Source organism: Canis lupus, chromosome 1, assembly GCF_003254725.2.
Source record: "Canis lupus dingo isolate Sandy chromosome 1, ASM325472v2, whole genome shotgun sequence".
Taxonomy (NCBI): Eukaryota; Metazoa; Chordata; class Mammalia; order Carnivora; family Canidae; genus Canis; species Canis lupus.
In genome coordinates, this window is record NC_064243.1 from 118,093,106 (window position 1) to 118,119,050 (window position 25,945).

At 42.6% G+C, this 25,945-nt stretch overlaps 1 protein-coding gene across 5 annotated transcripts in view; it reads right to left on the reverse strand.

The window, feature by feature from the left end:
* The window catches only part of GARRE1 (granule associated Rac and RHOG effector 1), a 77,219-nt gene that overhangs the window by 17,408 nt on the left and 33,866 nt on the right, over positions 1 to 25,945 (reverse strand). For all 5 annotated transcript variants that reach the window (XM_025425180.3, XM_035706465.2, XM_025425181.3 and 2 more), the window contains 5 exons: positions 8,898 to 9,104; positions 4,608 to 4,748; positions 4,061 to 4,156; positions 3,763 to 3,924; positions 2,731 to 2,889 (listed from right to left, as the gene is read on the reverse strand). In XM_025425180.3, the coding sequence (XP_025280965.1) occupies positions 2,731 to 2,889; positions 3,763 to 3,924; positions 4,061 to 4,156; positions 4,608 to 4,748; positions 8,898 to 9,104 (765 nt within the window). The remainder of the gene's footprint in view (positions 1 to 2,730; positions 2,890 to 3,762; positions 3,925 to 4,060; positions 4,157 to 4,607; positions 4,749 to 8,897; positions 9,105 to 25,945) is intronic.

Consider the following 25,945-nt stretch of genomic DNA (forward strand, 5'->3'; position numbering starts at 1 on the left):
GACTGAACACAGTAATACTTCAATAAACAGAAACCAAACTCTAGATGCAGGATGTACTGAACTTTGTAAGCACTTTTAGTACTTTTTCCAAATCATAAATATGTTAATTAGGAATTATTTTTGTTTCCTTTTAGTATTTTTTTACTTTATGCACTTGAAAGTAAAACTGTCATTAAAAATCTAACCACAGCTTCAGAAAAGTCCATTTGTAATGACTGAATACAAGCTAGAAGTAGATGAAGGTTTTTTTAAAAAGTTCATTTTATCCTCAACCATCGATAAAAACAACTAGGTCAGAAAGGTGAAGATGATTCTTCTCTCAAAGATTTCTTCTTTTCTCTTTCTCTCTCTCTCTCTTTTTTTTTTTTTTTTTTTAAGAGAGAGAGAATGTGTGAGCAGGGGGTAGGGCAGAAGGAACAGAGGGACAGAGAGACCTGACGTGGGGCTGAGATCTCACAACCTTTAGATCATGACCTGAGCCAAAATCAAGAGTCAGATGCTTAACTGATTGACCCAGCCAGTCATCCCAATGGTTTCTTATTTGGAGTAGTCTTTAATATTACACAGGTGAGATAGTAGCCTAGGTAATCTAGGGTTTGACAAAATGATTAATAGATTTTAAAATAACTAAAAGAATTTAAGAAAATAATCATAAAGCACTTTAAAAATAAATCTGTTATGGGTGTCTGGCTGGCCCAGTTGGTAGAGCATTTGAATGTTGATCTCAGGGTCGTGAGTTCGAGCCCCACATTGAGTGTTGAGATTACTTAAAAATAAATAAATAAATCTGATATAGTTCAAAAGCCATGCAGAAATGCTTATTATGATTCTAAATTCAGCCTCTAATGGAGCTGATTTCCACTGCTGTAAACAGAGTTCCCACAGCTGGTCTGCAATGTCCTTTGGAAAAGACTTCCTGTCCAAGTAATAGCCATTGTTGGACCAGGCAGGTGTTTCCTCTCTCCGCCTATCTCCAGAGCCCATAATCTAAAGGTTCTTTGTCAGTCACACACAAAGGTGCCCTGGGAGCAAGGAGTAAGGAACTAGAAGAAATTTCTGCTCTCTCCGTAACATGGGACTTTTTTTTTTTTTAACCTACAATGTTTTCCCAAAACAGCCTGTGTGTCCTTCTGCCGTACTTTACCCACTCCTTTCTGGAGAACTTATGCCATGGTTGTCCTAGTTTCAGCCAAAATGATCTTTGGGGGATCCCTGGGTGGCTCAGCGGTTTAGCACCTGCCTTCAGCCCAGGGTGTGGTCCTGAAGTCCCGGGATCGAGTCCCACATCGGGCTCCCTGCATGGAGCCTGTTTCTCCCTCTGCCTGTGTCTCTGTCTCTCATGAATAAATAAATAAAATCTTAAAAAAAAAAATGATCTCTGGGAATATGGATCAATTTCCTAGAGGCAGTGGGTTCTCTCACATATGTCAGCAGGGTGTCTCTAGCTTGATCCTTCTCTTAGGGACTCCTGTATTAAGGACTAGATGCTAAAGGAAGCAGAATTCACTACTGTGGACAGGCCCTCACCTGGTCCTACACAAGGCAGCACCACCCTGAGGTAGGCCACCTGAGCTCTCCCCCATGTGACACAAAAGGACAGCAATCCTCCCAACAGTTCCATTTCTGGATAAAGTAGGAATTAGAGTAAGAAACAGTTTTTTAAATTTTCTTAATCTCTAATTAGTTACCTTTAACCTCTGACTAAAATGCCGTATCTTTTCAAAAAGTAGTCATTTAATTCTAGAAAGTGGGATCAAGTATATAAGGTTATATGGGTCTTAGATGCCAAACAAAAAGCTAAATGGGGATTTCAGATGTTCATTTCCTGATCCCACCCAACTCTACCAAAAGTTATTCTTCTCTACAAAGGTGAAAAGACTAAATTTATTTCTGAGTTGATGTTATTTTATTGCTAGGAAGGAGATAAAAAGAGAGCTGGGATACAAAGTGACTGGGTGGGGGGATTACTTGTACCATGGAGGTTTCTCGGAGGAGGAGGTATTGTGAGCTGACATCATGAAGCTAAGGAGCGTCACATGAAGACTAGAGAGAAGTATTCTCAGGTTAAAAGAGCAGCAAGTGCAAAGGCCTGAGACAGGAAGAAGCATGGCACGTTTGAGCATCAGAAAGACATCCACTGTGGCTCCAAGGTAGGGAAGCTGGGCAAAGAGGCTCTCCCCATCAAATCATTACTAACATATGAGTCTCTTTAAAATGAGGACAACTGGGCAGCCCCGGTGGCTCAGCGGTTTAGCACCGCCTGCAGCCCGGGGTGTGATCCTGGAGACCCTGGATAGAGTCCCACGTCAGGCTCCCTGCGTGAAGCCTGCTTCTCCCTCTGCCTGTGTCTCTGCCTCTCTCTCTCTCTTCTCTCTATGTATACTCATGAATAAATAAATAAAATCTTAAGAAAATAAAATGAGAACAACCTACAACATCATTTTGCAACTAGGTTTCCTATGAATACATATTATCAATCTATAAAAGACAACAAAAAAGCTTTTTTTTTTTTAAATTTATTTATTTATGATAGTCACAGAGAGACTGCGCCACCCAGGGATCCCCAAAAAAGCTTTTTAATCCTGCTTTTCCTTTACCTTCTCCACATGGTCTACACCCTGTAATGCCAAATATTCAGTATTTCCACACCTGTGCCCACACCACACACTCGCATCCTGGGAACACGGCTCTCTGCTCTCCCTCTTCCATGCATCCCACATGTTCACTCACCAGTCCAGCCTGGCCAAACAGCAGCTGCACGGCAGTCTTGCAGGCACCCCGCCACGTGGATGGGCACACCTGGTTCAGTACTTCAGTCACAGGAAGATCGTCCCTAGGTGTGATTCCATTATAGCAGCCCGCCTCCTTGATCAGTTGTAACATTGTATGCTATGGATTGGGAAGACGAGAGCTCAAGATAAACCTGTACAAGATTCTAAAATTTGTCAAAATGAATTTACAGGTCCTCAAGAGAAAAGCACTTTGTTTCAGTCCCTCCAAATCATGTCATTTTAATGTCATAAATAATTATCGTCGGATATCCTCTGAGAATATGGAAACACATACATCAATACATACATGTGATTTCTATACTAGCACAAAACACAGCATCATATAGTAATTTGCTAATGCAAACTGGTTGAAGAATTTTGAAATTCTGAATCTCTCTAAATAAGGAGCCAAATCATCTGGCAAAAACAAATACCAATGAAAACCTCAACTTTATTTTGGATGACCAAGTGGTCAGGTATGCAGGCTCTGGAAACAGACTACATAACCTCAAATTCCAGTCTACTACTTTCTAGCTGTGTGAGCCTGAGTCTTAGTTCCTCTATCTGTCAAAGAGAGAAAAGAGCAGTACCCATCTCATGAGTGAGCATTTGATAAATGAGACAGTGCATGTGAACCACTTGGCACAATGCCTGGCACACACCATGCCCCACAAATGGTCATAATTACTGCAGTATTATGACAAGATTTCTCTTCTTATTGAATTCACAAAGTCTGCTAAAATATTAATCATAAATAGTATTTCATAGTGTACTCTCAAAACACTTTATGTTGAACATTTAACAAAATTTTGAATAAAACTTGGCAAATGTCTCATTAAAATAAGTCGCCACACTCCGCTTTTAGACACCAGTTTACTAATACCTCCTGTTTTGACTTCAGTTTTATTTTTTAATCTATATTCCTTACAAGCCCTTACGTTTCCCTGAAGAACTATTTCCATGTTCACACTGAAACCCCATGAAAAGCTACCGTCTTAAGTTTCAAGTTGTCGGCGGCCGATTCGTTGAAGGAGACGCCCTTCAGGAAGTGTGATCCTATCTGCACAGGGACGGTGGGAAGCTCACACTGCATGGGCTGCGGGGGAGTCTGCCTCCGCCCCGTCTGCTGCGCTTCAGCCTCACTACAGCAGCCCTATGAGAGGTTTGGGGAGGAGAGGAGAGGAGAGGTGACCCACAGCACATCTTGCCAAGCCACTTGGTTCACTTGGTGTGGCGAATCTTCCGTACCACAGGATCTCCACTCAGATCTCCCAGAGAGAGAAGCGTACCTGTAAACTGGCTTCAATTGCCTTTGGATTCAGGTGGAAACCAGCTTTCATTGCATATTCACAGTGGCCTAGGCTTTCCAGAGCTATTTTATACGCCTGCAAAAAAAATGGATTTTTAAGAATCAAGATTATACAGATTATAAAATGACAATGTCCAGTGATAACAGAAATTTAAAAATTCTATAGTTAATTAAAAGACTTCAAGCCAACTATCGTCTTACTATTCTTTTTAAAGATTTTAATTTATTTATTTGACAGAGAGAGAGAGAGAGAGAGAGAGAGAGAGAGTGAGCGAGCATGCACAAACATGGGGAGCAAGAGAGGAAAAAGCAAACTCCCTGCTGAGCAGGGAGCCCACCTTGGGGCTTGATCCCAGGACCCTGGGATCATGAGGATCATGATCTGAGGCAGAGGCAGATGTTTAACTGACTGAGCCACTCAGGCACCTCATCCTTACTATTTTTTCCAATTGGTTCAACATCACCACTTGAACTTCCTCCCTTGTTTGTGTCCTTGGATAACTATGTGCCTGTTCTAAAACACTTACTTGCAAAGCACTGTCGATTTTCATGTTCAGTTCTTTGAGCTGGTGCTCAGGAATTGCTGCGCTTTGAGAACAGAAGAGCTGCTGAACTTCAATGCCTGCCAGGCGGCCGTCACAGCCTCTTTCCCTCAGTCTGGATGTTGCCTGCAACAATAACAGTGGCCGGTAGGTGACAGAGAATGTGACAGACATTAGCAACATTTAAAAAACAAGAAACAAAAACCAAAAACTATGTTAAAGCAAGAAACTAAGTATTAGATGTACACCAGACATTCTGGATTGCCTGTATTACAAAGTAAGCAGCCAGAAATTTAGGAAGATGAAATCAAGCATCTTGAAGAGAAAGCAAAGCTGACACAGCAAAACCCTGGAAGGACAACTTACCTGCCTGTTATTAATTTATTTTATATGTCAAACCTTCACATTTTTTATTTCCCTGCTTTAAAAGGCAGAGAAGCTAGAATATTGACACTTGTAGTTTCCAGAATAATAATAATAATAATAAAGAACACATAAGGTTAGGTACTCCTATACACCAAAGTAAAAAGCCACACAAACAGAGAATGGGAAACAAATGTACATTGGAACGTTAAAGGAAAAAGAGTACTTCTGAAATATGCACAAAAAATTTAAATACGTACTGTTCAGTTATTAAATATGTTTATGAGAGTACATAAACAAGACAGAGAAACAAGAAAAAAACGAACCAATGTCTCGTGATAAAATATAAGTTATCTATACATATGGGCCAGGATCAGAGAATACAGAAAAATATGTTTTTTAGGTGGGAGGAAGAATTCAGGATGAACTTTCCTGATTTATTTTTTTTAAGATTTATTTATTTATTTATTAAGATTTATTTATTCATGAGAAACAGAGAGAGAGAGAGAGGCAGAGATGCAGGCAGAAGGCGAAGCAGGCTCCCTTTAGGGAGCCTGTTGCGGGACTGGATCCCAGGACCCTGGGATCACGACCTGAGCCAAAGGCAGATGCGCAACCACTGAGCCACCCAAGTGACCCATCTTTGAATTTTTCAATGTCTATTTTTGTTGCAATAATATTTGTGCAACAATTAACATTTTTAACAGCTAATTTTTGTTCTTTTGTTGAAGGAATTATAATATTTAACAAAATTGCAGGAAAGTAACTAGCAGCTATAATGCTATAAAGTTTCCAGAGCTTCACAAATTACCCATGACTACCATTCCATTCAATCCCTAAACCCTAAAAGTCTCAGTTTAAAACTATTTGACTCTTGGGTCGCCTGGGTGGCTCAGCGGTTTAGTGTCTGCCTTTGGGCCAGGATGTGATCCCGGAGACCCAGGATTGAGTCCCACATCAGGCTCCCTGCATGGAGCCTGCTTCTCCCTCTGCCTATGTCTCTGCTTCTCTCTCTGTGTATCTCATGAATAAATAAATAAAATCTTAAAAAAAAAGAAACATCCAACAACTTATTTGACTTTTTAAAAAATATTTTATTTATTTAGGTTATGAGTTTAAGGAGGAGGAGGAGACAGACAACTGAAGTGTGAGATGGATGAACAGATATGTCAGTAAAGAAACTAGAACCCAATGAGGAAGGGGGAGAGAGGCCACAGATCAGGCTAGCGAGGAGCAAGGTAGGAACCAGACTGTGTGGACGAGGCAGGTCGTGGTGAAGGATCTATACTTTACCCTAAGGAAATAGGAACATTATCCAATTTTAAATGGAGAGTGAGTGCTGAAGGATGGCAAGACAAGGAGGAGAGCAAGGGAGTCCAGTTACGGCAGGTGTCAGGGGAGAGTAGTGACTCTCTAAACTAGGGCAATGACAGAAAGAGACAGATCTGGAATAATACTTTGGGTGTGGGACCTGCAGGGCTAACTGAATGGACATAGATACGATGAAAAGACAGGAAGATATATCTCAGTTTTTTGCATGAAGTACTCAGTGTGGGATGGCAGCACTTGCTAGCATGGGGAAAATCTGTGGAGGACCAGGGATCTGAGGAAAAGCTAAGCCTGGGCTACCTGGATACCTGAGGTAAGAGCTGAATACAGGGGCCTGGAGCCCATGGAGGTGGACTGGTCACACATATTTGAGGACCCCCACCACACTGACAGTTCTTAAAGCTCCAAGGCTATCTAGACCTAACAGGAAGAAGGGCACCCAGAACTGAGCTTTGAGAAACTGACATTTCTAAGTAATGTTGAAGAGGAGAAGCTAGCAAAGTAGACTCAGAGGATGACCCAAGAGGTTAATGCCTGGTTCAGGGATGCCACAGGAAGAGAGATGTCCAAGGGCCCACATTGCCCTGAGTGCTGAATGGAGTCAAATGCTCCCCTGGATTTGGCCACACAGAAGGCATTAGTGACCTTGAGAAGAAAATGCTTGTTTTTGTGTGAGTGGAAGCCAGATTTCACTGACATCTGAATGATGTCATTTATATAAAGTTTCATATTGTGCAAAATAGAAACATTATCTATGGATACAGAGATACAGAGTAAAAATACAAAAATGTGCACAGGACTCACAAACTCTAAATTCAAAAGAAGTTATCTCTACAAAGGAAGAGATGTGAGTAAGACAGTAAAAAGTTGCAAAGGGAACTCAACTGCATTTGTAAACAGTATTTTTTTCTGTTAAAAATAAAAGGCACAAAAGGGGCACCTGGCTGACTCAATCGGAAGAGCACGCGACTCTTAATCTCAGGGTTGTGAGGTCAAGCCCCACATTGGGCATGGAGCCTGCTTAAAAATAAGTCAGTGAGTAAGTAAGTAAGTAAATAAAAGACATGAAGCAACTGGTAAAGAGTTAAGATTCACCTGATGAAACTAAAAGAGAGTATATGTGACATTTCCTAAATGCTTGAAGTGTTTCATAATAATCTTTTTTTAGAACGACTTAAAGGTGAGGTGGGTAATCCTTCCAAGAAGTTGGCTGTGAAAAGAGCAGAGACACAGGGCAGGACAGCGAGGATTTTGTGTAAATGTGTTCATGTAGTGAGGGAAACGTGCTGAAGAGGAAAGAGAGAACACACATGGTCCCACCACAGAAGCCTTGAGGGCGGGGGATGGTGTGGACAGGGCAGGCACCTGATGGGAGGAGAGGGCACTTCCTCTGCTGTAATGAGGGAATGATGAGAAGTGCGAAGTGCGTTTGAAGGAGGAAAAGAGAGGGTTTGAAGGAGGAGAAGGTTTGAAGGAGAACGGTATCGTTTTGGTGCTGAGAACCCGGGGGGCTGCTGCCAGGTGGATTCTGTTTTCTCAGTGCCATGTGGGACAGGGTCACTGGCTGGCAGGTAAGCAGAAAGGTGTGGGCAGACTCAAGTGGGTGAAGAAAAACGTTAAGGGGAGAAGGTCAAGGAAGTGCCGTAGGGCCTCACTGTACGCTGGGTTCTCAGCACAATGATGTCACCAGGAGTAGTGGAGAAGACTGGGTATGAATATGAGCTGTGTGATCAGGAGGTTGGAGCCCAGCAACAGATAGGACACAGAGGGTTGCAAGGCAACAAGACAAAGGAACTGAAAGGAAATTCAAAAGAAATAACACTGCAGAACAGCATAAAACTGAAATAATAAGAAAATTTAAGAATGTACAGTGTGAAAGTGTGCAAAATCACACTTAAAATTTGATTAAAGCAGATTTCTAAAACATGAAATGAAATACTTGGCCAATTTAGTTACAGAGGGATTCAAACTAGACAGTATATAAGAAATCAATATGATACTCCTTAACTGTAAACTATCTTTTACTCTGTAAAATGCATTAATAAGTCCTAGTTGAAGTCCCGACCTAAAAGGCTTTCCGCACACCCCTCTTCTCTCCCACCCCCGGCCTGGACACAAAGGAGTATTAAAATGCCTACAAGAAATGTGTTGTCACTGGTCACATCCCCACCTGGCTGCCTAGCTGACCACTTACCCTCCACAGCCAGTTCTGGCCTGTCTTTCCAGACTGAGGCTCTGGCCTCTTCTCCCTGGTCCCTCTTCCTTGATGCTTTGTGGCACTGCTCCTAGTCAGAGGCAGGGCCCTTTCTCTGGGCTCCTGCACACCTCCATCACAGCCCTTTCACCCTGTTTTTGTAGGCCCTTCCTCTTAGGAGGCTGTGAGTAGAGGCCGTCATCCCGGTGCCTGGCCCATGCCTGGCACAAAGTGGGCATTCACTGTTAAGTGAATGAACAAGCTAACGATAACAGTTTAAGACTAACATTTCTAAATAAAACCCCTCTTTTAGCAACCAACAGGCAAAGGTCCTCTGGGGCTGCTGCTATTTGAACACAGGGCACCAATCTCCCCCAAGTCAGGGTTACCTCGGCAGCCCCCCGCCAGGATCGCACAGCTTCCTCCAATTCAGGTGTGTGGCTCATGCCAGATAAGCTGCCGCCACTGCTGTTCTTTTTTTCTGGCACAACAACCTCAGCAAAGCAGGAGTGGGCTACAGGCTGGACCTTCTGTAAGGCCTGGGTCAGAAACTGGAAATGGACCTGCACCACTGTCAAGAAACACCGTCCCAACACCTGTGAAAACAAGAAAGCCAGGGCTTTTTAGGTTGTGGGTTGCTAGTGCATTAGTACAATATACTGTTAATTATCAATTTGAGCAGAAGATAACAGTACCTGGAGATCTGAAATCACAGGAAGCTAGAAAGTCACTATGCCTTAGAAGGATCTTTGTTCTCATGTTTGCCCCTGGGTGCCTGATGCCAACAAGTCAAAATGTTTCAACCAAACAGCAGACCCCAAGGTTCAAATGGGCCTTCCCAGTTCCCACTTGGCCCCCCTACTCCTGTTCTCCACTCCCCTCACATAGACTCTGGCTCACACTAACCCTGATTGTCTCTGGGCTCCTAATGAACCAGAGGAACCCACAGTTCCAGTTATGTGCACATAACATTCAGAAGGCAGAGTAAAAGCCATGTGACTGAAAATCTGAAAGGTCAGTCTGACTATAAGAAGACATGCTATTAGAAACGGAATCCAAAGATACAGGTTATTTTGGTAACAGTGTTATTAACATAGCTGTATGTCATAATTCCAGTCTTAGGAAACAAAGCTGACAGACCAGTCTTCTGAGAGTCAACAAAACATACTGGATGACTCCACTTGTCACAACAGTAGAAACTCACTCTTCTGATGCATATCAATAGTTAGTTGGTTGATGAAGCAGTAGGGAATTAAAGTAGGGAATTCATTTTAAAAAATACTATCTACAGGGGGCCTGGGTCGCTCAGTTGGTTAAGTGTCTACATTCAGCTGAGGTCATGATCCCAGGGTCCTAGGATCAAGCCCCAAGTTGTGCTCCCTGCTCAGTGCGGTGCAGAGTCTGACTTCTCCTTTTGCCCCTCCCCCCATCTCCTGCTCACTCTCGCTTTCTCTCAGATAAATCAATAAAATCTTTAAAAAATACCATATACATAATATATATTGTTAGTATGTAACTATATATGCCAAAAAATACTGTATACCATAAATATTTTAAGATACCAATGCGCATTTATTTGCCTTCCTTGGCACTGCCCAAAGCCATTCTCTGATGTTATTTCCTGTTTGCTTTCTTGAGGTAACCCTAGCTACAAAGGTGTTCTCTCTGATTTCCTACTTTTTTTTTCTTTAAAGGAGAGCAAGAGAGGTACCTGGGTGGCTCAGTTAGTTAAGTGCCTGATGGTGGCTCAGGTCATGATCCCAGGGTCCTGGGATCAAGCCCCGGGTTGGGTTCCCTGCTCAGTGGGGAGTCTGCTTCTCCTTCTCCCTTTGCCCTTCCCCACACTCGTGCTCTCTCTTAAATAAGTAAATAAATAAATAAAATCTTTAAAAAACCCTCTTCTCTAAAAAAATTAAAAATTAAAAAAATAATAAAGGAGAGCAAGATCTTGCCACTTGCAAAGCAATGTGAGCAGAGAACTTCATTACTAACATTTCCCCCTAAACTTTTACAGTTGTTTTGCCCACACTATATTTGACAACAACAACAAAACTATCCCTAACTCTTTTATGTTTCATAACGTTCACATTTTTTCCATGGAGGGTCTATCATATTTTATTGGTTCACACAGATTACTTACTCAAGAAATTACTTTATTCATTGAGTTTGCAATTTATTCAACTGGTAGGAGCACAACTGAGAGGGCCCACTTGCTGTCAGCACTCAGTGCACTGCATGAGAGGTGGTGATGGCTGGGGAACTGTTTCCATTGCCTTTACAAGGAACTAAAATCTGACCCCAGTGCCTACCTCCTGGCCTAGTCCTGTCCCTTGAAGCAGCCAAAAGTAAGACTCAAGTCGGGGGGGCGGGGGGCAGCCCGGGTGGCTCAGCAGTTTAGCGCCACCTTCAGCCCACGGCGTGATCCTGAAGACCCGGGATCGAGTCCCACGTCAGGCTCCCTGCATAGAGCCTGCTTCTCCCTCTGCCTGTGTCTCTGCCTCTCTCTTTCTCTGTGTCTCTCATGAATAAATAAATAAAATCTTAAAAAAAAAAAAAAGACTCAAGTCGGGCCCTCTCACCTTCCGGCACACATTTTATTTTTTTATTTTTTTATTTTTTATTTTTTTTAAATTTTTATTTATTTATGATAGTCAGAGAGAGAGAGAGAGAGAGGCAGAGACACAGGCAGAGGGAGAAGCAGGCTCCATGCACCGGGAGCCCGACGTGGGATTCGATCCCGGGTCTCCAGGATCGCGCCCTGGGCCAAAGGCAGGCGCCAAACCGCTGCGCCACCCAGGGATCCCCGGCACACATTTTAGATGCTGTCCTTTTCCATCCCCACTGGTCAGAGCTCTGCTTCCTGGAGAAAGAGTGGTAACAAGTCCCAGTGGTAAGTCCCAGTGGTAACAATTGTTCCCTCGGATTTTTCCCCTGTGGGAGTCACCAGGGCCAGACTAAAACAAACAAACTCACACAAATCTCATGCCAAAGCATCAGCCCTCTATGGAGAACAATTAGAATTATAGGCTGAACTCCCAACTCAAACCTCTCTGGGTTTCTACTCATACCTGCCTCAAAGCTCCTCCCCATCAGTGATCTGTGTCAGATGGGGCAGGGTGAAGGACACAGAGCAAGCAGACCTAGAAGCCTAGGCTCCTGTGACATGAACAGAATACACAGCGTTTATCTAGTACTGTACACATTAGCAGTTGGCCTTAATTGAACACTCCGATGTACTTTACCTATGCTGAAAATCTACCATGGATTACCTCATTTCATCCTAGGAACAACTGTATGAAAACATTCCCATTTTACAGACAATAAGACCAAAGCACAGAAAGGTTATAAAACTTTGTCAGGGGAACAATAACTGGATGTAACAGAGTGATCACTTGACTCAAGTGTCTATGCCTTTTGCCAGTGTGCCCTACTGCCTTCAACTGGCTTGAGCCAGTTGGATACGGCTGTGGGCTGGCAACACCCACGCCAGGCACCTGATAAACTCAACCTTGACTGGCTTAGGCCAGAATGAGGGTATCTGGAAGCCCCACAGAGTGCAGACACAGGAGGAGGAGTGGAGCCGGCTCCTCAGATACACAAACTCTTCCTCCTCCTCCTTGCTCAGACTCTTGGCAGCTATAGCAAAGAGGGAAGGGGGGGGAGGTGGAGAAGCCATGTACTGTTTGCTCTGGGGTCCAGAAGCTTCCAGCTTCTGACCAATACAATTAAGTCACTCATTTGTTCAGATATGTAATATGCAAATACCTGATATGTACAAAGCACGACAAAAGGCCAAAGGATGCTACAAGAAAGACAATGAGCAAGTCCTTGTCCTCATGAGGGCTACCTTCCTCTTCCTTCTTTCTTTCTTTTTTTTTTTTAAGATTTTATTTATTTATTTATTTATTTATTTATTTATTTATTTAAGACACAGAAAGAGAGGCAGAAACATAGGCAGAGGGAGAAGGAGGCTCCATGCAGGGAGCCCGACGTGGGACTCGATCCCGCATCTCCAGGATCACACCCTGGGCTGAAGGCAGCATAAACTGCTGAGCCACCAGGGCTGCCCCCTTCCTTCTTTCTTTTTAAAAAGATTTATTTATTCAAGAGAGGGAGAGGGAGAAGGAGAGAAGCAGATTCCCTACTAAGTGTCGAGGTCAGATACTGGGCTCGATCTCAGGGCCCTGAAATCACAACCTGAGCTGAAATCAAGAGATGGATGCTCAACAGACTAAGCCACCCAGGCACCCCATCAGGGTCACTTTCTAATGGTGGGGAGCAAACCGCTAAGTCAATATGCAAAGTCAGGGGCTACTGGGAAAAGCCTGATGCAGGGTCTTCGGGTCCAGAATAGGACACCATTCTCTGCTTGATGGGAGGATGGGGCTGGGAGGCACCCCTGTTGGTGGGATGGTGGAAGAAGGAGGAGGATGCTGTAGGAGGAAGTGGGGGAAAGATGCTAGATGTCTCCACCATTTTTACATGTTTGACCTTGGATGAGTCATTTATCTAAATTTCTTCCCTGTAAACAAGAAATGATGACAACCAGAGCTTGGCAATCTGCACCCCCCAACCCCATACATGGAGCATTAGTCCTCATTACAGCTACAACAAAATATCTGTGTTGTAAACAATTCACTAAAAGCCAATCAAATCGGTGGCTACCCTGGACTTTGGAAAAGCTATTTCATAGGCTATATCTGCTCAAAGGCTTAAAGTAACAGATGTATAAACACTATCTTCTCTTGAGAGAGGACAGAGCTTAGTCTCCAGCCTGCCTCTGCCCATCTCCTGTCTCGGCCTGGGTCTCTTCCTCTAACAGACCCCATCCACACCTCCACCCAGAACTGGGCCAGGCCTCGGGACTCCCTGACAAACCTGGAAGGAAATAGAGACTCTAGAGTTGTGAATTCGAAAGAATGTGACCTCAGGGCCATGGACAGCTATTTTGTCCTTCATATGGAGAATACTGCCTGGACTATGGGATTCAGTGAGGCTGCAGAACAGAGGTGACAATCTGGGGGACAGATGCTTAAGGCAGTCAGAGACACTGGGGTTAAGGCAGACAGACAACTACAGACAACTACAGCTCTATCAACAGCTACTGTTCATTGAGTGCTTAGCCCATACTGAGCACTTTACTGGCAGTAAAGCAACTCTGTAACAGAAATGCATCCATTTTACAGATCATAACAGTGAAGCTTTGAGAAAGAAGCCTGCTCCAATGCCTGCTCCAATCCAGGTGGATAGGAGGTACAGCAGAGATCTGATGCCAGATATGTGACTCCAAAAGGTGTGTTCCTAAGCACCAGACCAGTCTGTGTCCCTATGATAAGATCCAGGATGTAGCCACAATAGAGGTGGCTACTTAGAAGAGAGGAGGAGCCCTGGTGCAGGGACCCTGATTTTCTCACAGTGTCAGGCCCTGGGGTGGGAACAGAGACCGAGAAGCATGGCTCAGTCTTCTCTGATGGTGGAAAAGGGACTGGGACGAGAGTATCGAGTGGGGTAGCCTGTGGCACTCCTAGGTGGCATGAGTCTCAAAGTTTATGATTCCACAGCAGAGAGCAGCTGCTAAGACTGGCTGGGAACAGCAATGTGAAAGAGGAGAGGGTACCAGAGGCTTGGGAAAAAGAGCAGCTTCTCTTACCTCTTGAGGAATTTCAAACCCAAAAACATCTGTTCAGTTCTTTAGGACATCAGTCTCATTTAAGAATTTCAAATAAAGCAATCAGAATTAATTGACATTTGCATTTTTAAAAGATTAATCTAGGGGCACCTGGCTGGCTCAGTTGGAGGAGCGTGCGGACTGGACTATGGGATTGATCTCAGGGTTGTGAGTTTGAACCCCAGCTTGAGTGTAGAGATTATTTAAATAAATAAAATATAGAATTTCAGGCCAATATCAGACTTCTGAATTAAGATAAACTTTTTTTTTTTTTAAGATTTATCTATTCATGAGAGACACACAGAGAGAGTCAGAGACAGGCAGAGAGAGAAGCAGGCTCCATTCAGGGAGCCCGATGCGGGACTCAGTCCCAGGACCTTGGGATCACGACCTAAGCCGAAGGGAGACGCTCAACTGCTCAGCCACCCAGGCATGCCAAGAGAAACCTTTAAATGTGACTTAAATTCCTATAAAGGCCCAATTCCTGAATATAGACCATCAGCGAACTTGCCACTCCTGCCTCTCAATGTCCACAGAGCATTTTGGATTATAGACAGCCATCAAGGATCTACTAAAAGGAAACTTTGTTTTTTGGACTCCCTGATGATGGTGGGAAAGGGTATGAGTTCACTTTCTCATATCCATGTACACATACCACATCTGCTGCTAAGGGTATTATGCTGATGGATAGAATCAGAAAACCTTTTCTTTTTGGTGATCTTTTAATCTGAACATTTTGTTAATTAAAACAGATTTCAGTTTAAGGTCACCGTATTCTGAATCCCAAAAGACCACCTTTCTGTATCACCACTGATGCTGAGGATCAATGGAACTCTACCTTCCTAGAATATTTCAAAATTTGGTTTTAGTCACCACTGTTCTAGGGCCAAGCAAGGCCTGACTCAGCCCTGAATATATGCCTGTGTTGGGATGATAGAATGCCCAAATCCACTCCATCTCCCAACATGCCTTGTGATTTTCATATTAAAACACACCATGTCTCACCAAGTTCATTTTCTATTCAACCTCATTTAACAATCCGTCTTTCTCACATCCCCAGAGTGAAGAACAAATAAAACTATCACATATACCATACTGTTAAACATTTCCAGGAATTCTAGCATTTATTTCTGATCAGTTTAAAAGTCTAGAGTGAATGAAATGAAATCAATCTGGATTGGCTGCTTTTACTAGAAATTCCAAAGTCATTCAATCATTTCTTCCTCCGCAATATTTACTTTTACCTTAAACCTAACAGTTGGTTCCAAGTAGCCTCAACCTTGCTCTTTTGTTCGTATGATAATTCCAGAGTTATTACATAATGACCTAACCAATAGACCAGAATGTAATATAGAGACCTAAATGTGTCTCCAGAGAAATAGAGAATGCAGTGGACCATGCCCAGGCTATGGAAAGTGCTTTGCAAAGATTAGATTACAGTATAAAAATGCAAAAAACAAACTTACTGAAACTATGTATAGTCTGACTTAAAACCGATTACAGTGAATGTTTAAATATTTAAAAATTTTTTAAAAAGCAACTAACAAAACAACAAAAATCTCTTTGCAGTCGGTATTAACCTAGAGCAAGTTGCCATGCTATGTATAGGAGAGAGAACAAGGAAACGAAAGAAAAGCTAACACGTGCCCAAGGGTGGCTGCGCCAACACCAAATGCTAATTATTCACACAAGATTATATTCTGGCTCTGGACACGCTGCTCTCGCCTGCTGGTGAAAATATCAACAGAGACAGTTTCAGAACTACTTCATGGGCAGAGCACTCTGGTGCACAAAACCTTTAACACATCAGTAATGCATAATCACTGTAAATAAATTAGAGGGAAAAAAGATCAGCTAAATAAAAATCTACCAAATATCACTAAATAGATATAACCACTGATTACATGTTTCCTGTACAGCCTATATTTGTATGTATAAGTGGGTTTTTTGGTAACACTAGATTGTTTATATGTTCTGTCTTATAGCGTGCTTTCCAAAAGAAAATATATCAACAATTTATTATCATGCAACATAGGAAGTTTTAGTTACATTGCTATAAATCTTAACTAATCAGGATAATTATCAAATATCACTCAGGAGTCTTGGGCTGAGGTGGGGAAGCCGGTCTCTCACCTCCCCTCAGCAGCATCTGGGACAGTGGGCCCCTCTCCCCTTCCTGAAACACTTGCTTCTCTTGGCTTTCAAGACACTGCACCTGCTCCATCTCTATCTCACTCTCTGGCTGCTCCTTCAGCAGACCCCCTAGGCTCCTTCCGAGTCATTTCCTCACCTCTAAATACTGGAGTGCCGCAGGGCTCACTCGTCATTGGATTCTCCCTCTGGTTCTCTGGTTATGTTCACTTCCTTGATGTCCTGGTCCAGTTTTACAACTTTAAATACCATCTATTGACTCAACTGTTCCTAAGTTCCTATCTCCTGTCTGGCCCTCAGCCTTGAACTCCAAATTTGTATATCCAACTATCTACTTGACATTGCCCCTGGGATGTCTAATAGGCACTGCAGACCTATTTTTCCAACCTACTCTTGCCCCACTGCTCCCCATCTCAGTAAAGAGCACTACCAGTGGGCCAAGTGCTCGTGGGATAAACCCTGGAGTCATCTTTGAATCTTCTTTCTTTCTCTCATGCATGCACACACATGTCCCACAATGCTACATTTAAATGAAACTGCTAGAATATTAATCAGCCTTAAAAAGGAAGGAAACTCTGACACATGCTACAATATGAATGAGCCTTAAAGACATAATGGTAAATGAAAGGAGCCTGTTACAAAAAGACAAATATTGTACAATCCCACTTATATGAGGTACCTAGACAGAAGGTAGAATGGTGGTTTCCTGGGGTTGCGAGAAGGGTGGAATGGGAGTTATTGTTTAAAGGGAGCAGGGTTTCAGTTGGGAAGATGAAAACATTCTGGAGATGGATGAGGAAGGTTGCACAACAGTAGGAATGTACCTAATGCCTCTGAGCTGTACACTTAAAAACAAGTACAACTGCTTCCAGTCACCTCCTCTGCTAACATTCAAGCTACAATCATCTCTTACTTGGATTAATTACTATAATAACCTCTTAACTGATCTTCCTCTTCCATTCAATTAGGATTAGGTCTATCTAACCACAACAACAGCAAATGCAATGGCTTAAGCAAAAGTAATGTTTACTTCTTTCTTCTTTCTAAGGTAAAAATAAACCTAGGGTTAGGCAGTCCAGAGCTGGGATGGGGACTCCTGGGTATCACAAAGAACCCAGCTCCCATCTTTCTGCTCTGCATCCTCAAACAAGGCCCACATTCTTTAATTGTCTTATAGGTCTAAATGGCTAAATGATGGTCAGCCATTTGCCTGCGTTCTCGACAGAAGCAAACTGGAGCCATAGACTCATCCCAAATCTCTAGTTACATCTTCACAGACCAGAACTTATTCAAGTCACTCCCAGGTATAAGGAAGGCTGAAATATGGTCTCTTTTCCAGGCACAATATGCCTGAAAACATAACACAAACAAACCCAGAGTTGTGTTGCTAAGGAAGAAGGGGAGATTGGCTTTTGGGAGACGATTAATGGCATCTCCTCTCTTCCCTAGAATCTATTTTCCACACAGGAAACAGATTATTGTAAAACAGAAATCAGATTATTGCACTCCCCTGCTCAAAATCTTCCAATGGCTTTCCACTGCGATCAGAAGAAAATCCCTAGTCCTCATTCTGTCCTACAAATATCCTGTGTGATCTGGCCCCTGACTACTCTCTGAACTTTTTTCCTATCCTTATCTGAGTTCAGTCGCCCTGCTTTTTTGCTGTTCCTCAAAAATTCTGAGCACAGCTCCTGCCTCAAGCCTTCCACAAGTCAGTTCCCACTACCTCAGGGTTTCTCAACATCAACACTGTTAACATTGGGAGCCAGAGACTTCACTGTTGTAGGGGGGCTGTCCCATGCAGTGCTGCATGTTGTCCGTGTGTTGTCAGCAGCACTGCTGGTCTTTACTTGTGAGATGTGAGCAGTACTGGTTGGAACTGCAGTAACCACAACCTCTCAGATCATACTGTTTTGAATACATTTTCAAATCTTTACTGTTTTTTTTTTTTCTTTTAAACCAAAAAGAAGAGGGAAATCCCTTCCTCTTAGGGTGACTTCTGAGAGACCAAGGGCTGCAGAAGAGTGTGAATGTGGCACCAGAGGGGAGCTTTTGAATACCCACACTTCTGCTCTGCTGCAAGAATGAAATACAACCTGACAGGCTGTAAGGAAAGAAATACCAACATTCTGCCTTCTCCAAATAAATTTGAATTTATAATCAGATAAATCAAAGAGCTTTGTGCTCCTGCAAACTTATGTCCTTTCGGGATCTGGGGCCTGAGTCTGGTTACCTGATATTCCATACTTCCTACAGAAACACCATCCCATCATGGGTGTATATGTGTGGGATAGGAAGGATGGGATACTGGTCAGAAGCAGAGAAGGAGACTAAGGTCTTAAAAGATGGCAAAAATTTGTCCCCAGAATATACAGTGAGTTAGTAAAACTCCGACTCCTTTGTATGCAAGTTCAAACCTGCTCCTTAAACCATTCTGGGCCCTTTGGGGTAACACTCAAGTTCTTCTCAATGAGTGAAACTCCTCTTACCCCATCCCTAGCATGGAAAAAAAAGGGAGATGTCATTTTTATGACAATTGAAAATACTTCTAGACATTGCCAAGTGTCCTCTGAGTGAGAGCCCATCCTGACCCACTGGTGAATGAACCACTACCCTATCTGGAGCATCCTTCCCCCTGGAATTGTATGGTTGTCGCTCTGACAGTCTTTGCTCAAATGTCCCAACCTCGGCCTTTCCTTTACCTCTCTCTGCCCCCCTCAATCTGTCTTCATTTCTCTTTGCAGCACTCCCCACTACCTGACATTCCATTTGTATGTGCTATTAAAATTTTTTTTTTTTTTTTTTTTGTCTACTTTCCCACCCAGGAGCTAAGCTGGATGAGAGTAGGTCTTTGTTTTGCTCTTGGTTGCATTCTCAGTGCCTGGGACACAGTAGATAATCCCTCTCATGTATTTGTTGAAAGAAGGGAAGAAAGCAGTTGCTACCCTCCACATAAAAGTGCCAAGCCAAGGGGCACCTGGCTCAGTCGGTTGAGTGTCCAACTCTTGATTTCAGCTCAGGTCATAATCTTGGGGTCCTGGGATCAAGCCTCATGTTGGGCCCTACACTCAGTGTGGAATCTGCTTGAGGATTCTCTCTCTTTTCTTCTCCCTCTGCCTCTTCCCCTGCTCATGCTCTAATACATAATTTTTATTTTTATTTTTTTTTAAGTGCCAGGCCAAGCCAGGAGCAGCATGGTGACTACAGGGCTGAGGGCAGGATATCAAAAATACAAATGACATCTGATTCTTCCCCAAAAAACTTTTCCTGCTTACTTTCCCTGGATGGCTCTTCTGCAGCCAACCCACAGACACCCACTACAAACTTTGAGATTATTTTGAGAGTGACATCACTAATAGACATAGGGGAGATCACAACTATTGTGGAGAAAGGAAGTCTAGACACTACACAAGGCTTTCCTGTGAGCAACACACTCATCCATGGATGAACAGTCAGGTATAACATTTGTTATGGCTTGGAACTGTATGCTTATTCTTTCAAACTAAGAACCTCTATTGTAATTAATGGGTATGCTGTTTAGAGACATGTGTAAAGGAATAATTTCCTTATATGTTTCAGTGTGCAGATTTATTTGCTGCCATCTGCATAGATACAGAAGACAATATTAGTTATATCTGGGACTGGCGTAGAATTGGAAAGAAGAATCACTATTTTTGGAAGAGACTTATGCTATTCAGAAATGTTCGAATTTTTTTTACCATAAGTATGCACCATGTATAAGAAAAACTAAATTAAATCAATACTCGACAGTAATATATCCAAAACATTCTCATTACAATGAGGACCAAAACAAGGATGCTCAATCTTTTTTTTTTTTTTTTAAGATTTTATTTATTTATTCATGAGAGACACAGAGAGAGAGAAAGAGAGAGAGAGAGGCAGAGACACAGGCAGAGGGAGAAGCAGGCTCCCTGCAGGGAACCTGATGTGGGACTCGATCCCGGGACCCCAGGATCATGCCCCGAGCCAAAGGCAGATGCTCAACCGCTGAGCCACCCAGGCGTCTCAGGGGATGCTCACTCTTAAAGCTGATTATTTTATATATTAAAATTTATGGCTGGGGCACCTGGTTGGCTTAGTCTGTTGAGTGGTCCGTACTCGATTTCAGCTCAGGTCATGATCTCAGTCCTGAGATGGAGCCCTACCCATGCTGGGATCCCCATTCTGCGCTGAGCAGGGAGTCTTCTCTCCTTCTCCTTCTCTCTCTGCCCCTCCTCCAGCTTGCAAAAGTTTTCTTTCTCTCTCTCTCAAATAAATAAATAAATCTTAAAATAAATTATGGTCAACACAACAAGATACATAACTAGTGGAAGGGAAGAAACATGCAGATGCCATAACCACATATGCCAAAAACCCCAAGTAAACTGAAACATTAGAATCACTGAATTCAGTCACGTGCAAGGAGACATAAATCAATGGGGTTTCCATATTATAGAAAAAAACCTTTAAAATACTATTTCATTCATTAGAGCTACTGAAATATAAATTACTTAAGAATTTTGAGAATATACATGGTCATTAGGAAGCAGACTATGGAATTTTACTGATATAACAGAAGGCTTCACAGAAAAACATAATGACTAAAATCCTGAAAAACAAAACAATTTAGCACTGCTTATGTAAGGTTATAACTGTGTTTCTCATCCTCTAACTCCCTCTAGCTCTCATCTGGGTGTAGCCTCCTCTGGAGGCAGCCCCTCCAGGAGCCCCTCTACCTGCACTCAGCATGGGTGAAGCTGACTCTGTGTGCACCTCAGCCTGGGGTGGGGAGGGGGAGTGGTAGGCATATAGTCAAGCCTGGCCAATCAGTGTGTCAGCTTAACCTCTCTGATCACAGTGTCCAAGGACAGGCAAAGTGACCCAAGCCAAGCCAACCAGACTTAGTTCTGGAGTTCTATCAGAACCTCAGGGAAAGCACAGGTACTTCTTCTGAGTTGCTGGGGGCTCAGGCATGGAGAGTCTGCCTAGAAACAAGGGAACATTCCTGAAGGCAGAGAGAAGAGACAAAGCTGAGTCTTTTGGGTACAGTTTGAGCCCCTGAATCCAGCTATGCCCAAAGAGCTTATTTTCTTCAGCTTCCTAGGTCAATACATTGTTTGGCTGAGAGGCCATTCAGTGCTACAGTCAAGAGTCTGCACTCCAGAGTCAGAATGAGTCTAAAGCCTGGTTCTAAAATCTAGATCTGCCAAGGAGACTTTGGATAAGTGGCTTAACCTCTCCACAACTCAGTCTCCTCATCCACAAAATAGAAATATAAACAATACCAACTCATAAGGTTATTAACAGTGTTCAGTGAGGTAATGTGCAGAGTCTCAGAACAGAGCCCGGCATGTGTAACTATTAGTGACTTTTTTTTTTTTTTTATTAGTGACTTTTTGCTTTTATTGTCATTCAACTATTTTGAGTTTGGTTTCCATCACTTGTAGCCATAATTTTTAAAAAACAAATCCAATCATATCAGCTTCTTGTTCAACCTCCTCCCTTAGAAAAGTCCCATTTCATTCTGTATAAAACCTAAATTCTTACCAGGGCCTACCTGGCTCCCTGCCCTAACCGCTTCCAGGCTGGGTAGGAAGTTCTGGGGTGAGGGGGTCTTGTCAGACTGAGTGGAGCAGGAGAACACTGAAGCAACCGACAGTCAGGCTTGAGGCTATTTTCCACCTGCATCCCCCCCGCCCACAGCATCACACCTCATGTCCCAGTCTACACATTTGTGTGTCTCGCCCACAAGTCGCAGAGCACTTTGGACTATCCTCACTCATCTCTGCCATCTTGCAGCTAGCTCCTGTGTATTTTTTCCAGGAGGGTGGGCGGCAGCAGCGAGGGTCCTGGAATGAGCAAGGACTCACGGGGTTCTTTCACATCAGGCTATTTCTACTTTCCTGGCTCTGGACACATCAGCATTAGCTCGAAGGCCAGGAAACGCAGTCTCATGGAGGAACAGATACAGCAAACAAGCCCCTCTGCAGGAAGACCACCCTGGCCAGAGGTGCGGAGGGGCAGAGGACACATACCCTGTCTATGCTGGTCTCAGAGGACTGTAGGTGAATGTCATCTTACACACACTTAGAATCCTGATTTATAAAGATGAAGGAGGCTGCTCAAACAGACTGCTCTCCAATCCTGTGAGATCTCACAAGCTGACCACTAGTAACCATAAACACTTAGAATAAAGAATAATTCAGGAAAGCTAGTTCTATGTAAAATTATACTCCACGAACTCTTTTGTAATTCTCCCACCAAACCTTATATTTCCCTTACGTTCACTCAACCTTTTCAGCAACTGTGACATTTTTAATCTTCTCCTCCTAAATCTTCTCCTAAACATTGCCATTTTAGTCACCAAAATTAGGAGTACACCTTGACTCCTACCCGCTGTAGGGGTCCTGCCTGGGGTGGGAGGGTCCTCTATTCTCATTTTCTTCCTTGATTCACTTTTATTTTCTTCATTTTTCTGAAGAGTACCTGCATTTATTTCATCACTGCAACTTACTCAATAATACTCCTTGCAAAATTATGATTTATAGCAAGAAATATATATGTTGGTCTTCTTCCAAGGTTCCTGGCACATAGCTCCTAAAACCCTTGGAATTTTCTCTGATAAGAGAGATAAAGTGTTTTGTTATTCACACCAAGCCTCTCTAAACCATACCTGAGTTTATGTTACATTCTTTTATATTCAGTATGTAAAATGTTTTTCAGAGTTCTGTGAGCTGCTCTAGCAAATTAATTGAACCCAGGTGGGGGTCATGAGAACCTCTACTTTACAGCAGGGGTAACAACACCTAGCACTTGTGATTGGAGTCTGAAGGGAGGAGGACATTCCTGTAGGACTGAGCCATTAAACTGTGGGGTCTGATGCTAACTTCAGGAAAATAGTGTTAAAACTGATCCAGAACTACCTGGCATTTGGTGATCAGAAGTGCCAGAAGTGGACTATTCCATGAGTGGACCAAAAACAGAAGAGTCTTCCTAAACACTCCCCTTTCTGTTACAAGACCACTTCATATGCACAAATCCTCCACGGAATGAAATCATTTATGGAGTATTCCTGATACACTACTCCTAATGTAAGTTTCTCTCTCCCTTTAACTTGGAAAATGTCCAAACAAACACAAAAGGAGATTGTAACAAATCCTTATATACTCATAAAAAAGCTCCAATAATCACCAACATTTTGCCATGTTTTTTTCACCCTTCTCTTCAACATCACCTTTTTTTTTTTTTTTTTTTTTTTGCTGGAATGTTTTGAAGAAAATCTCAATCAACCAAAGACCCAGTTATATAATTTGCTTCTAATACATCCCATATTTTATGTAGACCGGAAATTCATTCAAGAAGATTGATGAGATTATTTCAGGTCCCTTCCCACTCTGGGGATGGAGAAGGGCAAGCATATACTATGGGGGTACTGTGTGGTTCTTAGGATTCATGATCAAATAACTGGTTGTCTCATTTTCAGTGATGTTGAGGTAGACCAATGGATTTGGGTGGGAAAAGCCTGATCTTTCCCTTATGAAGTTCTCTGATGACCTTTTACCAACTGGTTTTATCCTCCATTGTTGACCACTTGCCTGAGTCAGTTAATTCATTATGTGTGCAAGATAGTGACTTTCCTAATTATATCATCCATTCTACATACAAGAATACTGAGATTCTTCTAAATAGAAGAAACATCCCCCATCTATTATGGCTATTTGGTTACCCTGAAAAATAGCTGTACTGGAAAAGCGAGAAATTTGCTTAATTCCTTATTTTTCTTTTAATTAGCAATTTTCAGAATAATGAGTTGGTTGCACAGTGTGTCTTGGCCAATCAAAATCAAAGGATCCAGTGCCTCTGGAGTGGCAGATGCCCTCTGGCCCTGGTGGCTTCCACCCACATAGAATGGGCTTGGCACACAGTAAATCTTGTTGTTCCACAATGAAGTTTACAAAATCACTCAAATTCCAACTGCTTAAACTAATTATAGGTTCTTCTAAAGGCTAAAATCTGAAGACATTTAGATAATAGAAGAGGCACCTCAATAAAAGAATAAGCCAAAAAGAGTGGCTAGAAATTAGCAACCGCCTAGAAACTAGAACTATATAAGCTTTTTATGAAGTGAGCTTCAGTTTCCACAGCAATGCGGATTTTCATTTGGCACATTCAGTTATGAAACATTTACTCCACAGTCTATTATGGAAGATCTACTAGTCAAAACAGAAAGAAAAGAAAGAAGTAACATTGAATTTTACCTTTAGGCAAAACAAAACAAAACAAACCAACAGGCAATTTTTATTCCTTTCAGGTTAATGAAAATCATATTTTGAAACCAGTCCCTAATATTTTCCATTACTGTTACTCTACAATATTTTTGGCATATATCTACCCAAAATAAATGTTAATATACCTGAATTAAGGTTCTTAAGCATCAGTCAGCTCACAAATGAATTATTTCAGATACATGGGCAATAACACAGTACACGAAAGACATTTATCAATGCATCAAACTGAAAGCCAAAGTTCAATTACATAAAGATTTGATTTAAAGTATGCCTGCCCCTTTACAAGGTGGTGATACCTGGAAAGCCAATAAAATTGCCAGAAGACATAAAATATAGTCCCCTTAAAGAACTATAACTCCTGGGATCCGTACAGCTGCCCTGGGCTTCTGGAATGCACAGCACCTGCCCAGAGGGCCACACCCTCCCAACACTGAGGCCCCACTGTGAAACCAGAGCCCTGGAGCAGTCAAGGGGTGAAGGAAGCCAGGGAAGTGACAACACTGCTCACTCACTGCACAAGGATCCTGTCCTGCTGCCCTCCCTCTACCTTCCCTTCAAAAGCTGACCTCATGACCTTTCTGACCTCATGCCCAGTTCTCTCTCTTTTGCTGTTTCAGCCACAATAGGTCCTCACCACTCTCCAAACACTCAGGTTCCTCCTGCCTCAGAAACTTTGCAGTAGCTGTTGCCTCTGCCCAGAATCCTCTGTTTCTAGTTATCAACAGGGCTTATCCCTTCACTTCCTTCAAGTCTTTATTCAAAAAAAGAAACAAGGAGCCCCAGATAGATTCTGACCCACCTCAGCAAACCAAGACTTAATACTTAGCCTGACTGCAATTTCAGCCTCTCCCAGAAATGATACCTATAACCTGTCAATCTGGAATCATCTGATTAGGTGATTACCTAGTGAGGTAATCCACCTGAGGGACCCCTTCCTAGAGGAAGGTGGCCTTGCCCGAGCCAATCCACTATGTTTGAAACTTTCTTTCCTGACTCCCTTCTGCCTATAAAAGCCTTTTATTCTGTATAGCTCTTTGGAGCTCCTTTCTATCTGCTAGATGAGATGCTGCCAGACTCATGAATAGCTGAATAAAGCCAATAAAATCTTTAAAATATACTCAGTTGAATTTTGCTTTCTAACAACTCAAATGTCACCTTAGTGATGCCTTTTCTAACCCTCTTATCTAAGATTGCAGTCCTCTTTTATCTACCTGAAAGGAGGAATTTCTATCTTGTTCACTACTGTATCCTTTGCACCTGGAACAGTACCTGGTACAAATAAAGTGTACAATAAATATCTGTGGAACAAAGGCATGAATCACAAGTCAAT